The 16,333-nt window shown below is 50.4% G+C and overlaps 1 protein-coding gene across 1 annotated transcript in view; it reads left to right on the forward strand.

The window, feature by feature from the left end:
* The window catches only part of DNHD1 (dynein heavy chain domain 1), a 355,748-nt gene that overhangs the window by 291,604 nt on the left and 47,811 nt on the right, over positions 1-16,333 (forward strand). Inside the window, exons 37-40 of the mRNA XM_075334063.1 lie at positions 9,304-9,366; positions 11,983-12,181; positions 12,300-12,391; positions 13,723-13,869. Coding sequence (XP_075190178.1) covers positions 9,304-9,366; positions 11,983-12,181; positions 12,300-12,391; positions 13,723-13,869 — 501 coding nt within the window. The remainder of the gene's footprint in view (positions 1-9,303; positions 9,367-11,982; positions 12,182-12,299; positions 12,392-13,722; positions 13,870-16,333) is intronic.

The following is a 16,333-nucleotide window of genomic DNA, read 5'->3' on the forward strand; positions in this document are numbered from 1 at the left end:
AATGGTGGACACCGGTGTGTTCTGTACAGATGTATTGTGACATCACGAACTATATTCTAAGCTCTAATAGACCATGATTATGCATGTGCTATTGAGCTTGACATGCTTTATCAGTGATTATCAAAGCATATTATTTCCATCCACATTTTTTGGATATCACTTACAATATTCTGTGCATTTTTAGTGTGGCTGTAATAATGTAGAATGGGTACTAACAAACTTTATGTACCATTAGAGTTTTCTGGTGGTGGTTATTAGTATGCCCTGTGCCGGTATACTGCGATATTTTGGGACATGCTTTGAGGTAGAATACACCATCACTATGTATACACCACCTAATGTGATATAACAATTTTTTTTTTTTTTTATTTTTTTTTTTTTTTGGCTATTTCACCTAATTAACATATTGTACCATCTATATATCATTACGCACTATCTGTAGGGACACATATGTCTGAGTGTCATCAGTCTAGATTGTAAATATAGTGCTCGTGTGAACGCATGTTGTGTGGAGTTTTGGGGAGGGTCCTGGACTTAATTAAGTGGTTCAGCTGGATATGGAGCCACTCTATCTATATACCGTGGGGTTTATTATATAAACATTCTATTTTGTCTTACTCTGGGGCCTCCGAATAAGTACTAATAAACATCCTTTTCCATTGGGACTAGTCTGGTGGTGGTTACCGGCGTCTGATGTGAAGACGTGCTGTAACCTTACAAGCTATGCACTAAGTCCGAATTATTAGCTAGTGCGCATGCGCCGCCGAATCTGCTTCACTATACTTATATGTAAACTATTCTACTCTATAAAATAAAAAAAAAAGAGAAAAAAAAAAAAAACTGTAAAAAGCTGTATTTTTTATTTTTTACTTATATATGGTTATGCTCTATCAATAAGGACCTACACTCTCAAGTAGGGTTTGATTTGATTAAGATTAGTGCTGTCCTTTGTAGACATGCGCTGTAGAGACTTGGGGAGGATCTGCAGCCGAATCATGTGATTCGGCCAAAATGGCGGCCGCCATGCAAAAATGCTGTTTTCTACAAAGCTATACCTCCCAAAGCCACAGGCTGGTGAGTGATTATTCAATTTGCTTTATGACTTAAATACGACACACCTTGGATGGTATACTGTCTATTTTTCTTCCCCTGAGGAAGCCTCCTGTTTGGGGGCGATACGCGTGGGGTAGCTTTGCTAAAGCATCCCACCCCTCTTGCGACCTGGCTCCTTGCCTTTTGGTATGTTGGGACAGTGAGCTTGGACCTTGTTATACTTGGGCGGCTGAGGAGGCACTTTTGGACTGTTGCACACAGCAGAGGACATGTGGCCATTATGCCTCTCTGCATGTGCTAGTTACTCTATGCCTCATGTGCTGTGTGCATGCTCCTGCTAGATGCACTAACCCTCAGAAACGATTGCTTCAGTGGGGTCTTGTTGTATTGGTCAAATTTATTACATTTGCTCTATCACTACCATATTTTGGTGCAGGAGTGGTAGCTTAATTTTGACCATATCTTTTATTGAATCAGCCAAGCCTCTTCAGGGCACTTGTCTATATATTTCCCTATGGTTCAAGTTCCATAAGAATTGTTTCTATACTATATGTGTTATACAAGTCCTTCACATGTCTGTGTAAGAATATCTGACCTGTACCGATAAGTGCTGTGTTAGCCATGATTTTCATGCTGCTTATATAGGGTATAACCATTTTTTACCTTGATTTGTATCATTTATTTTGCAAGCCACCAGATTGTTGGTTGTAGGGGTGTGGTACAATATTTATCCATCTAACATTTATTCCATATGTGCTTTGGCTTAGGGGAATCGTGTATGTTTTAAATGTTTTTAATTGTTCATTGTGTGTCTACTTCCAGTATGGAGTTCCATATGTCTGCTTTTTTGCAATAAAGATTTTCTATTTTTACAATTATTCCTTGGTGATCCCTTTGTGGGTATATTCTTTCCTTCTTTTTTAACATTGTAAAGCAGACTATCCTGGATTACCATCACCCCAGACTCACATAGGGCACAGTTCTCCCCATGCACCACGGGGGGATCGTTTAGGATGTATGCCCATAAGATGTCCCAGGCATGTCGGAGATGGCTGGAAGCGGAAGGCGCCTTCACTGTGGAAGACATTATACAGGTATTTCTTATAGAACAATTTCTGTACAAGTGTCCCTCAGAAATACGGGAGTGGGTCAGAGAGCGCACGCCGTGCACCTTGGGTAGAGCTGCAGCCCTGGCTGATGAGGCCCTTACTATCCGACCGCAATGGAGGGGGCTTCTGGATAATAAGCCATAGTCTGATCCTCCTGCACCCCGACCCTCTCCAGTTATATCTGCCCCTCCAACCAGCCACAGGCCGATGACATCATAGTTACATAGTTACATAGTTACATAGTTACTAAGGTTGAAAAAAGACCTAGGTCCATCTAGTTCACCCTTCCTCCACCAGTTCTACATTTGGTCACTGTCATTTATAACCAACAATGTTGTGTACTGAGGAAATCATCCGGCCCTGATATAAAGCTGTTATAGTATCTGCCATTACTACCTCTTGTGGTCGCATTCCACAGTCTGACTGCTCTAACTGTAAAGAACCCTTTCCTATTTAGGTGTCGGAATCGCTTTTCTTCCCCCCGCAGTGACTGCCCCCTGGTCCTTAGTATTGTCTTCCCCCCGCAGTGAGTGCCCCCCCTCCCCCCGCAGTGACTGCCCCCCCCTCCTTCCCCCGCAGTGACTGCCCCTGGTCCTTAGTACTGTCTTTGGAAGGAATAAGTCCTGCGCTGTCCTTTATATTGACCACACGTGTATTTATACATATAAATGAGATCTCCTCTGAGACGTCTTTTTTCTAAGCTAAACATATCTAACTTTTTCAACCTGTCATCATATGGGAGGCCTCCATTCCTCATCATACAGGCGGCTTCCATTCCTCATCATACAGGCGGCCTCCATTACTCATCATACAGGCGGCCTCCATTCCTCATCATACAGGCAGCCTCCATTCCTCATCATACGGGCGGCCTCCATTACTCATCATACGGGCGGCCTCCATTCCTCATCATACGGGCGGCCTCCGTTACTCATCATACTGGCGGCCTCCATTCCTTGGAATAATCCAGTTGCCGCCTTTGAACTGACTCTAACTTCTGAATGTCCTTTTTAAAATGTGGAGTCCAAAACTGAATCCCATATTCCAGATGTGGCCTTACAAGTGATTTATAGAGGGGTAACAATACGTTGGGATCACGGGATCTAATCTCTCTTTTTATACACCCTAGAATCTTGTTTGCTTTAGCAGCTGCTGCCTGACATTGATGCTGCTGCTCAGCTTATTTGTAATGAGAATACCCAAGTCCTTCTCCTGTTCTGTAGTCCCGAGTTTACTTCCATTTAATGTATACGCAGTTATAGGATTACTCTGTCCTAGGTGCATTACTTTACATTTATCAACATTACATCTCATTTGCCAAGTATCTGCCCATTCTGACATCTTATCCAGATCTTTTTGTAATATTATACTATCAAGGTCAGTTTTTAATATCCTACATAGTTTGGTGTCATCAGCAAAGACTGACACTTTACTATCAATCCCATCCACAAGGTCATTAATAAAGAGATTAAAAAGAATTGGTCCCAGTACAGATCCCTGCGGTCCCCACTATTCCCAGTACAGATCCCTGCGGTCCCCACTGCTGACTATGGCCCATTTAGAGAATGTACCCTTTATGACTACTCTTTGTTTCCTATCTTTTAGCCAGTTCCTTAGCCAGTTGCATATAGTTTCCCTAGTCCTTGCTTCTGGAGCTTTAGTATAAGGCTATTATGTGGTACAGGAGCAAATGCCTTTGCAAAGTCCAGATAAACCCCATCAGCTGCATTACCAATATCCAGGTCTGCACTTACCTCCTCATAGAACCCCAACAGGTTGGTTAGACACGACTTATTTTTCATGAATCCATGCTGTCTGTCAGTTATTATATTATTTTCTGCAACATATTTTTGCATGTCATCCCTTAAAATGCCCTCAAAAACTTTGCATACTACTGATGTCAGGCTTACTGGACGGTAGTTGCCTGGATCTACCCTCTTACCTTTCTTAAATATCGGTACCACATCAGCAATCCTCCAATCCTGAGGCACCAACCCTGTTACAAGTGAGTCTAAAAAGATGAGATACAGCGGTCTGTCGATTACGGAGCTCAATTCCCTCAATATTCGTGGATGAATGCCATTTGGCCCGGGGGATTTGTCAATGTTTAATTTACTCAGACGTTTGCGTACTTCATCTTGTGTTACATTAATTATATCGGGTGGTGGACTTTGATTTTTCACTTGTTGAATGATCCCTGGTACAGTCAGTTCCTTGGTGAACACAGATGAGAAATGCCTATTTAATATCTCAGTCTTTTGTTTGTCATCTATAACTAACTTGTTATTATATTTTAAGGGGCCAATACTATCCTTTGTTTTCCTTTTGGCATTAATGTATTTATAAAAGATTTTGGGATTTATTTTAATGTCATCGGCGATCTTTGTTTCAGTAGCTAGTTTTGCTTGTTTGATTTCTTTTTTGCATTGCCATCCATGTCTCACAATCCTGGGCCCCAACAGTTCCGACCACGCCCTGGGGGAATTACTAAGAGAAGATGTAATGGGTGCGGACAACCTGCGCATCTACAATCCAGTTGTCCCGCAAGAACTCAGAGGGACCCCCTCACAGCTCCATCTCGTCCGGTGCATTTTGTGCATTCCATCCCGCCTGAGGAAGAGGTACCACCACCTCCACCGGAGTGTACCGCTGACCCCTGCACCATAGATGCCCCTGTTGGAATATATAGCCTACGGCCTTTGTCACCAGGTTCTCCTACTGCCTTCTCCAGAATGCACATTGTAAGAAGCATGACGCAGAGGAGATGTTATCGATGTGGGCAGCCTGGGCATCTGCAAAACACTTGCTCTGCTGGTCAATTGAGGAATAACTTTTTTCTCATTCATAGCTGATCCCCGGGTGGGTCGGCCAAAGGCGATACATCATGGACCAGGGATTGTTATTGAATTGGCTGGAGGACAAAAAAGGAATATCCCAAAGGCGACTGTAGATCTGGACTCTGGCTTTGGGGTGAAGCAATGTGTAGTTGGGGTGATGAGCGGCCTGCCTGCAGATATTCTCCTAGGAAATGATGTGGGAGATCTACAATGCCGATTTGTGGGTGCAGGAAACACAGTTTGAGTGAAGGAGGACACAAAGGGAAGCTTGTCCTTCAAACCCTATCGCTGTACAAGGGACTACCTACAGCTTCTCCATCCAATACAAGCGAAGAAGCCGACACTAGAATGCTGACGGACTGTCTCGGCAAGAAGAACCATAGACTATCTACAGATGAGCAACATAAACTTAAGTGAGATGGCCAGAGGTCTGTGTAGACCTCATGGCATACTCACTTATTCAGAAGGAGGGAGAGGTTGTGATGGTTGGATATGGGAGGAGGTGTATCTTGCTGTACAGATTCCTATTTCAAGCTTGGTTCACTGTCTATTTGTACTGCTTCTGTGTACATTGTATTGTTTGTAAGTAATCACCCCCTATAGTGCAAGGTTATAGCCTCTTGAGGGTGTGGGTGTGGGGGGAGGTGGGCCTAGAGACCTTTTGCTTACCTGGGGCAGTCTGTTGGGATCTTGAATATAGAAGGGATAAGGATTGAACCTCTGGGAGAAGCTGAGGCATCTCAGGGAGACCTGGACATTTATCGCTTAATTTTGTGTTACTGGACTAATTTTACCCTCTGTTTTGTGGATTATCTTATGGACCATTTGATTTGATTGGAATAAATGCTCTTTGGATTGTACAGCCATCTCTCTCTCTCTCTGTTGATTGTGTGATATGGGAAAAGGACCCCGTGACACCCAGGTTGGGGACAATTTGGTTACCTGGCTACGGACATTGCTGTGCTTGTGAAGCTTCCTACGCTTGTCATTATCCTGTTCCCGGTGAGTGCCTTCCAAATGCAGGGTGCTCCTGGTTTGGGGTATTTGGACCTGGAAGCTCCGAAGGCACGAATAGTCTACTCCCTGGTGAGCCAGCGAAAGGGTGAGACTCTGTTGCCTGTTACATCAAGTGGTTTGCATGGTTTTGTGTCATATGCCTTTCATTGTTGGGTATCCCATTAAGTCTAATTATTGTGGTTCCTGCACCCTGTGTCGCCTGAGCGGACGAGACCACCCACTGATTGCCGTGTCTCCACAACATCCATGTAGGCCTAATAGGGGGAAGACAAACTCGGAAGATTTGAGGCAATCACTGGTGGTCGGGCAGGTCAAACGGAATGAGACATTTTTCGTGACAGGACTGACCCCATCTGAGTACATCTGTGAATCTCCAGTCCAAGACAGGTTCATGCATCTGAAGCCATGGCAGAACCAGTAGCAATGGGGGAGATAGCCCTGGAAGCCCATAAAAAGCGATTTTCTCTGTGTGCAGCATATTAACCCGTATTTCAACTTGCTTGGTGATGAACAGGATAGCCTCGGAAAGAGGTTTTCCATCCACAGATGACCCTGCCAGAGCAGCTTGAAGTCATTGGCTGGAAATTTGATAATGATCCACAATGGCCTGTTGTATGACATTCCCTGCGGATCCAGAGTTCAGATTGGCCGACTCGGTGAATCGGATGCTGCCACAAGATATGGACGCAGATAAGGACGGAGATGTCTTGCTCTCACCTAGGGAAGCCTCTCCTACAGACCCTAGGCTTGGATGTTTTCTGGCTTCTAAAAACAGAAAAGGATCAGATGAGTAGGATCTCCACAGTAGAAGTATCCCTTTGTGGTGTGACTGACATCCAGGTGATGCTTTGTCAAGTTCACATGATCTACCTCCATAGGCTCAGAAGAAGCATCTGGAACCGCAGGTTGCGGCAAGATAGATAAGTCTCTGGAAGGTAGGAGCCAGGCGCAACAACCTCCACTCTCGGTTCGCCTTTTGGAAACTGAGATCAATGCAGATAGCCAGAGATTACAGGTCGTCAAGGAAAGGCCAATTTGTCCTTGATTCTACCGGACAGACCCTTGTAGAATGCAGCTACCAGCGCCTCATTATTCCAGCCGAGGTTTGCAGGTTCAGACCGATAGAATCGCTTCTCTCCCATACATAATGGATTGATCCAAGCCTAACCAGTCAGGTGCGACATCATAAAGGCCACTGTGTCCCGATCCTAGATGAACTGATGGGACAAAAAGTGAAAGGAGCACTGATTTATAAGTCCCTTGCATTGCTTAGGATCACCTTCAAACCACGGAAGAGTAGACAAATGAGCACCAGAGCGTGGAGTTGGATTTTATGCCAGAGTAGGGACTACAGCCGGAACAGAGGTGGATGGAGACGCTTGTGTCAAAGCATGCAGATGGTGTCCACCTACCGCAAGTGGGTCAGAATCCGGCCTTGTTGCTTATGTTGATGAACCATCTCTTGCTGCCAGCCTGTAAGTAGGACAGCCATGGAGCCAGCGGGATCCAGGGCCTGGGCAAAATGTAGTGCTCGTGGTTGCAAGTGGGAGTGGATCCACTGGGCCGTAGGACTGGTTCACAAGAGGGGCATGACATATGCGCACACTGGTATTCACCAGACCAGAGCCTCTGATAGTAAGGTTGTGTTTGGCTGCCGGTAGCCACCAGGAGGTATTCAGGGAGACACGGTACTGTGACAGCTAGCCTAAGGGGTCAGGGGTATTGAGACAGACAATATCTGATATTTGCCATTGCAGCCAAGATGGCTGATGCATACTGGACGGCAGGGACCGGAAAAAGTGGACTGCAAGTACGGCAGGTACAGCTGGTATGGATAGATGCAGAAGCAGGTATAGCCGGCACAACTGGTATGGATAGGTACCGCAGCAGGAATGGCAGGTACTGGGATACAGACCGGTGTTAGCAATACTGCCACAGAGCAGCCGCACAAGGATACGGGACCTGACAACTAAGCATGCGTCTCAAAGATTAGACCACGTTGCCCAGGCATCTCCCATAGAAGGAGGAGACTTTAAATACATAGTGCCTCTGAGCCATAGGCTGAGAAGCACTTCCGGGTTAGGGTGCACGCACTAAGTGTATTCCTAGAAGATCTGCGCAGCATGCACAGGTCCTGGAAGCTGGCAGCAGAGACGCAAAAGCAACCACTGAGTAGCCGGAAGGGTAAGTGTGACAGCGTCCTCGCCAGGGAAAAGAGGCAGGACAGTGCAAGGACGCTGGTAACAGCATTACACCTGTTATTCCATGGATGTGGTATACAACATATCCCGTCATTCCATGGGTGTGGCAAGAGACAGGTCCCTTTATTCCATGGGAGTGGAGTACGACGTGTCCCATCATTCCATTGACGCGGCGTAGGGCATGTCCCGTCACTCCATGGATTTGTCGTCATTCCATGGATGCGGAGGACTAATTGTCCCATCATTCCGTGAATGCAGCATGCAACAGGCGCCATCATTCCATGGCCGTGGAGTATGACATGTTTCATCATTCCATGGACGTGGTGTAGGACATGTTCCATCAATCCATAGGTGTGGAGAATGACTTGTCCTGTCATTCAGTGGACGTGGCATGCGACATGTCCCATCATTACATGGTGCGGCGTGCAACATATCCCGTCAGTCTATGGACATGACGTAAGACCTGTCCCGTTATTCCATGGACGCAGTGAAGGACATATCCCGTTGATGCGTCGTACTACATGTCCAATTATTCTATGGGTGCGAAATACGACCTGTCCCATCATTCCATGGGTGCGATATACTACATGTCCCATTATTCTGTGGCGTGTGACATGTCCCGTCATTTGGTGTACGTGGAGTACGACATGTCCCGTCATTTGGTGAATGCAGAGTATGAAATTTCCTGTAATTCCATGGATGTGGTGTGCAACTGGTCCCGTCATTTTAAGGATGTGGCATGCTATGTGTCCTGTCACTCCATGGAAGCAATGTGCAGCATGTCCCGTCATTCCGTGGATGCAGCATGTGATAGGTCCCATCATTCCGTGGATGCGGTGTGCTCCGTGTCCTGTCATTCCATGGACGCGGCCTGCAGCAGATTCCATCATTCCATGAATGGGGTTTGTGACATGTCCCGTTATTTCATGGATGCAGCGTCTGACATGTCCCATCTCATCATTGCTGTTGTTCCGAGGACGCGGTGTATAATACGTGTAATCATTACCAGGATATGACATGTAACACTCCACTATTCCAGGATTGCGGAGAATTAGACTTTATTTCATTCGCTTTCTTTTTTCCTGGCAGTGGTGACTCCAGATTTCAGACTCTGTGTATCTGTAGAGGAGGAGACGCTGAGCTCCCTGCCAGGTAAGACCCTCCCTAATATGTAACTGCATCACCTGGAGCAGCTACTCCGTAACCCTCATATTCCAGTCTCCCCAAACCCTTCCCCTCATATTCCAGTCTCCCCAGACCCTTCCCCCTCATATTCCAGTCTCCCCAGACCCTTCCCCTCATATTCCAGTCTCCCCAGACCCTTCCCCCTCATATTCCAGTCTCCCCAGACCCTTCCCCTCATATTCCAGTCTCCCCAGACCCTTCCCCTCATATTCCAGTCTCCCCAGACTCTCCCCTCCCCCAAGTCTCCCTAGACCTTTCTCCTCATATTCCAGTCTCCACAGACCCTTCCCCTCATATTCCAGTGTCCCCAGACCCTTCCCCTCATATTCCAGTGTCCCCAGACCCTTCCCCTCATATTCCAGTGTCCCCAGACCCTTCCCCTCATATTCAAGTCTCCCCAGACCCTCCCCCTCCCCTGTTGTGAATGTCAGTTATGCTTTTGCTGCTGTGAGGCTCCCTCTTGTGGCCAGGAATGGTTTGGACAGAGACCAGGTGTGTTGAGCAATGGGCGTTTCCATTGCTAACTCTCAGCCTGCTAGCAAACCAGGGTTTAAATAGGCAATGCTGGATGTCAGTTGTTCTTTGTTCACCAGCCTGCTACATCCTGCTCCAGACCACATCTACCTCAGATAAGTGCTTGGCTCCTTATTTGTTGTTTGGTTCTTTTTGCTCTTATCTGAGTTTATCATTTGCTGTGGTTATTGTCAGTTTATTTGCATGCAGGAATCTTCCCTCTCAGTTGCTTAGCTGGGAATCTCCCTGCAGCTATGTTTGGAGTATTGCTCATATAAGTCCATGTGTTTGTTGCTTCTTGAATTTGTATGGTTCCTGCTTTCTGTTCATTGGTATGACAAGAGCGCCTGGTATAGGACGGAGTTCAGATCTAGTGATCTGAGGGCTTTTTGTACTATCAGGTTTTTGGATTTTTGTAGGGTTTTTCTCTGGCCACCATCAGTCCCTTTCCTATCCTGTCCTATTTAGTCAGTAGGGCCTCACTTTTGCTAATCCTATCATCTATCTGTGTATTGTGTTTTCCTATATCACCGGAGTCTATGAATGTGGGGGGCTTGCTATTCTTTGGCAATCTATTTTCTGAGGCAGAGAGTTATTCATCTTTCCTACCTTTAGGATAGCTAGTTCTCTGGCTGGGTTCGCGGTGCACAGGATGTTAGTTCACGTCTCAGCTACTTCTAGTGTTGATGGTTAGTAAGGGGATGGCGGCCAGGTTAGTTGCCAATGCTCTTGTCACCTTTTACCAATGATTTATGGTGGTCTTCCATGGTTCCGGATCATAACACTCCCCCCAGTCTCCCCAGACCCTCCCCCTCATATTCCAGTCTCCCCAGACCCTTCCCCTCATATTCCAGTCTCTCCAGACCCTTCCCCTCATATTCCAGTCTCCCCAGACCCTTCCCCTCATATTCCAGTCTCCCCAGACCCTTCCCCTCATATTCCAGTCTCCCCAGACCCTTCCCCTCATATTCCAGTCTCCCCAGACCCTTCCCCTCATATTCCAGTCTCCCCAGACCCTCCCCTTCATATTCCAGTCTCCCCAGTCCCTCCCCTCCATATTCCAGTCTCCCCAGACCCTTCCCCTCATATTCCAGTCTCCCCAGACCCTCCCCCTCATATTCCAGGTTCCTTAAGCTGGGGTCACACTAAACGACAGCGACAACGACGTCGCTGTTACGTCACCATTTTCTGTGACGTAGCAGCGACCTTGTAAGTCACTGTTATGATCGCTGCTTAGCTGTCAAACACAGCAGCCGAAGCAGCGATCATAACGTCGCTACATGTACAGAGAGCAGGGAGCCGCGCACACTGAGCGCTGGCTCCCTGCTCTCCTAGCTACAGTACACATCGGGTTAATTACACAATGTGTACTGCAGCTACATGTGTAGAGAGCAGGAGCCGGCGCTGGCAGCGTGAGAGCGGCAGAGGCTGGTAACGAAGGTAAATATCGGGTAACCACCTTGGTTACCCGATGTTTACCTTGGTTACAGCTTACCGCAGATGCCGGCTCCTGCTCCCTGCTCGCTTCATTTCGTCGCTCTCTCTCGCTGTCACACACAGCGATGTGTGCGTCACAGCGGGAGAGCGACGACCAAAAAATGAAGCTGGACATTCAGCAATGACCGGCGACCTCACAGCAGGGGCCAGGTCGTTGCTGGATGTCACACACAGTGACAGCGACGGGACGTCGCTGCAACGTCACAGAAAATGGTGACGTAGCAGCGGCGTCGTTGTCGCTGTGTGTGACACCACCTTTAGACCCTTGGCCTTCATTCAGTCTTCCCAGACCTCATTCCTTCCAGTCTCCCTTCCACCTCCGTACAGTCTCCTCGGACTTTACCCTCTGTCCAGTCTCCCCAGTCCCTCCTCGTCCTTGCAGTTTCCACACAGACCCTTCCCCTCCATCCAGTCTCCCCAGATGCCCCCCTCCTTCTAGAGTCCGTGGACAAGACCCACACTCATTCCAGTGTTCCCTATCTCCAGTGTCCCCATAAACCCCTCTCCACCACATCATTCTTCCCAGCTCTCCTTCATTGTCCTCCCTCTACGAGATCCCGGTTTGTTTTTCAGTTGCCCTACGGTTGGGCTCCCGCTCCATCCCCTGCGCACTACGATTAACGCTCCGTGATGTTCTTCTTCTGGGCTGTTTGGATGTGGCAGAGAACGCAAGGAAGCAGGACCCCCTCACCCTGAAGTTCTTGATTCTGCACAATATCCTGCTGCTAAGACAGGAGTATGGCCTCCATGTACAGCGCCACACGTATTGCTGGTGAGTGGTGCGGGCATCATGCCATTGACCCATGAGGACAGCCATTGCTGCGACCTCCATCCACTGAGGGTGGGGAATGGGGAGGAGCACGCTGACATCGACTATTAACTCTTCACAGGAGTCAGAATGATCTGAGGAACGCTCTGTGCACCACGAGGATGGTGATGTCACAGTGTCAGGACTGGGGCGAGGCTTTGCCCTTCATTGCAGGTAACGAATGGGGGCATCACCTGTACATAGTGTGTTCCACACCAGGCGTGGGGCGAAGTATCCGCTGCATTGTGTGGGAAGGAGCAATCATCCAATATATATGTGACCAAATGAAGCCCAACCCTCAGGGGAGACAGGAGGCCACACAGAGAAAAATGGTGGGGTCCCAGGGGAGTATCGTGCTATCATGTACCTGAGGTCAGTCGTGGAGGCATCAAAGTCCATCACAAGGTGAACGTGCCTGAGGTGCTCTGCTCTGCCCCCGGCCAGGTGAATGTGCCTGAGGTGCTCTGCCCCCGGCCAGGTGAATGTGCCTGAGGTGCTCTGCCCCCGGCCAGGTGAATGTGCCTGAGGTACTCTACCCCCAGCCAGGTGACTGTGCCTGAGGTGCTCTGCTCTGCCCCCGACCAGGTGAACGTGCCTGAGGTGCTCTGCTCTGCCCCCGGCCAGGTGAACGTGCCTGAGGTGCTCTGCTCTGCTCCTGGCCAGGTGAACACGCCTGAGGTGCTCTGCTCTGCCCCTGGCCAGTGAACGTGCCTGAGGTGCTCTGCTCTGCCCCTGGCCAGGTAAACGTGCCTGAGGTGCCCTGCTCTGCCCCCGGCCAGGTGAACGTGCCTGAGGTACTCTGCCCCCGGCCAGGTGACTGTGCTTGAGGTGCTCTGCTTTGCCCCTGGCCAGGTGGGTGAATGTGCCTGAGGTGCTCTGCTCTGCCCCCGACCAGGTGAACGTGCCTGAGGTGCTCTGCTCTGCCCCCGGCCAGGTGAACATGCCTGAGGTGCTCTGCTCCTGGCCAGGTGACTGTGCTTGAGGTGCTCTGCTTTGCCCCTGGCCAGGTGGGTCAATGTGCCTGAGGTGCTCTGCTCTGCCCCCGACCAGGTGAACACGCCTGATGTGCTCTGCTCTGCCCCCGGCCAGGTGAAAGTGCCTGAGGTGCTCTGCTCTGCTCCTGGCCAGGTGAACATTCCTGAGGTGCTCTGCTCTGCCCCCGGCCAGGTGAAAGTGGCTGAGGTGCTCTGCTCTGCTCCTGGCCAGGGGAACGTGCCTGAGGTGCTCTGCTCTGCCCCCGGCCAGGTGAACGTGCCTGAGGTGCTCTGCTCCTGGCCAGGTGAACACGCCTGAGGTGCTCTGCTCTGCCCCTGGCCAGTGAACGTGCCTGAGGTGCTCTGCTCTGCCCCTGGCCAGGTAAACGTGCCTGAGGTGCCCTGCTCCGCCCCCGGCCAGGTGAACGTGCCTGAGGTACTCTGCTCTGCCCCCGACCAGGTGAACGTGCCTGAGGTGCTCTGCTCTGCTCCCGATCACCTCCACATCACTCTCCTCTCCTCACACTGCAGGTGTTATATATGGTGGTCACATAGTAGAAGATGAAGATGCCCAGAGTGTCATGGCGGTTATTCGGCACTGCCTACAAGGATCACACCAGCGAGGCAGCCGCGGACTCTCCCACACGATGTCAGCACTGATAGCGGCAGGTATCTCCGGTAAGCGTTACCATGCACTCACAATATCACTATTCTGCTGGTGCAGGCACTGTGTACATACTTTGTGCTCTATACTTCCAGGCCTTCTAAACGCTCCAGTTCTGGGTATTCTGTAGTTGTGCTGTCATCCATGTGAAGCCTGGTTGCACTGCATGCTGGGTACAGGAGATTTCCGTCGTGCGGTGGATGTGATGGGGCTGTCCCCGTGTGAGGCCTGGTTGCACTGAATGCTGGGTACAGGAGATTTCCGTCGTGCGGTGGATGTGATGGGGATGTCCCTGTGTGAGGCCTGGTTGCACTGAATGCTGGGTACAGGAGATTTCCGTCGTGCCGTGGATGTGATGGGGATGTCCCCGTGTGAGGCCTGGTTGCACTGAATGCTGGATACAGGAGATTTCCGTCGTGCGGTGGATGTGATGGGGATGTCCCCGTGTGAGGCCTGGTTGCACTGAATGCTGGGTACAGGAGATTTCCGTCGTGCCGTGGATGTGATGGGGCTGACACCCGTGTGAGGCCTGGTTGCACTGAATGCTGGGTACAGGAGATTTCCGTCGTGCGGTGGATGTGATGGGGCTGTCCCCGTGTGAGGCCTGGTTGCACTGAATGCTGGGTACAGGAGATTTCCGTCGTGCGGTGGATGTGATGGGGCTGTCCCCGTGTGAGGCCTGGTTGCACTGAATGCTGGGTACAGGAGATTTCCGTCGTGCCGTGGATGTGATGGGGCTGTCCCCGTGTGAGGCCTGGTTGCACTGAATGCTGGGTACAGGAGATTTCCGTCGTGCCGTGGATGTGATGGGGCTGACACCCGTGTGAGGCCTGGTTGCACTGCATGCTGGGTACAGGAGATTTCCGTCGTGCGGTGGATGTGATGGGGCTGTCCCCGTGTGAGGCCTGGTTGCACTGAATGCTGGGTACAGGAGATTTCCGTCATGCCGTGGATGTGATGGGGCTGACACCCGTGTGAGGCCTGGTTGCACTGAATGCTGGGTACAGGAGATTTCCGTCGTGCCGTGGATGTGATGTGGCTGTCCCCGTGTGAGGCCTGGTTGCACTGAATGCTGGGTACAGGAGATTTCCGTCGTGCGGTGGATGTGATGGGGCTGTCCCCGTGTGAGGCCTGGTTGCACTGAATGCTGGGTACAGGAGATTTCCGTCGTGCGGTGGATGTGATGGGGCTGTCCCCGTGTGAGGCCTGGTTGCACTGAATGCTGGGTACAGGAGATTTCCGTCGTGCGGTGGATGTGATGGGGATGTCCCCCGTGTGAGGCCTGGTTGCACTGAATGCTGGGTACAGGAGATTTCCGTCGTGCGGTGGATGTGATGGGGCTGTCCCCGTGTGAAGCCTGGTTGCACTGAATGCTGGGTACAGGAGATTTCCGTCGTGCGGTGGATGTGATGGGGCTGTCACCCGTGTGAGGCCTGGTTGCACTGAATGCTGGGTACAGGAGATTTCCGTCGTACGGTGGATGTGATGGGGCTGTCCCCGTGTGAGGCCTGGTTGCACTGAATGCTGGGTACAGGAGATTTCCGTCGTGCAGTGGATGTGATGGGGCTGTCCCCATGTGAGGCCTGGTTGCACTGAATGCTGGGTACAGGAGATTTCCGTCGTGCGGTGGATGTGATGGGGCTGTCCCCGTGTGAAGCCTGGTTGCACTGAATGCTGGGTACAGGAGATTTCCGTCGTGCGGTGGATGTGATGGGGCTGTCACCCGTGTGAAGCCTGGTTGCACTGAATGCTGGGTACAGGAGATTTCCGTCGTGCGGTGGATGTGATGGGGCTGTCCCCGTGTGAAGCCTGGTTGCACTGAATGCTGGGTACAGGAGATTTCCGTCGTGCGGTGGATGTGATGGGGCTGTCACCCGTGTGAAGCCTGGTTGCACTGAATGCTGGGTACAGGAGATTTCCGTCGTGCGGTGGATGTGATGGGGCTGTCCCCGTGTGAGGCCTGGTTGCACTGAATGCTGGGTACAGGAGATTTCCGTCGTGTGGTGGATGTGATGGGGCTGTCTCCGTGTGAGGCCTCGTTGCACTGAATGCTGGGTACAGGAGATTTCCGTCGTGCGGTGGATGTGATGGGGCTGTCCCCGTGTGAGGCCTGGTTGCACTGAATGCTGGGTACAGGAGATTTCCGTCGTGCCGTGGATGTGATGGGGCTGTCCCCGTGTGAGGCCTGGTTGCACTGAATGCTGGGTACAGGAGATTTCCGTCGTGCCGTGGATGTGATGTGGCTGTCCCCCGTGTGAGGCCTGGTTGCACTGAATGCTGGGTACAGGAGATTTCCGTCGTGCCGTGGATGTGATGGGGCTGACACCCGTGTGAGGCCTGGTTGCACTGAATGCTGGGTACAGGAGATTTCCGTCGTGCGGTGGATGTGATGGGGCTGTCCCCGTGTGAGGCCTGGTTGCACTGAATGCTGGGTACAGGAGATTTCCGTCGTGCTGTGGATGTGATGGGGATGTCCCC

This window comes from Anomaloglossus baeobatrachus, chromosome 2 (genome assembly GCF_048569485.1).
Source record: "Anomaloglossus baeobatrachus isolate aAnoBae1 chromosome 2, aAnoBae1.hap1, whole genome shotgun sequence".
NCBI classification, from domain to species: domain Eukaryota; kingdom Metazoa; phylum Chordata; class Amphibia; order Anura; family Aromobatidae; genus Anomaloglossus; species Anomaloglossus baeobatrachus.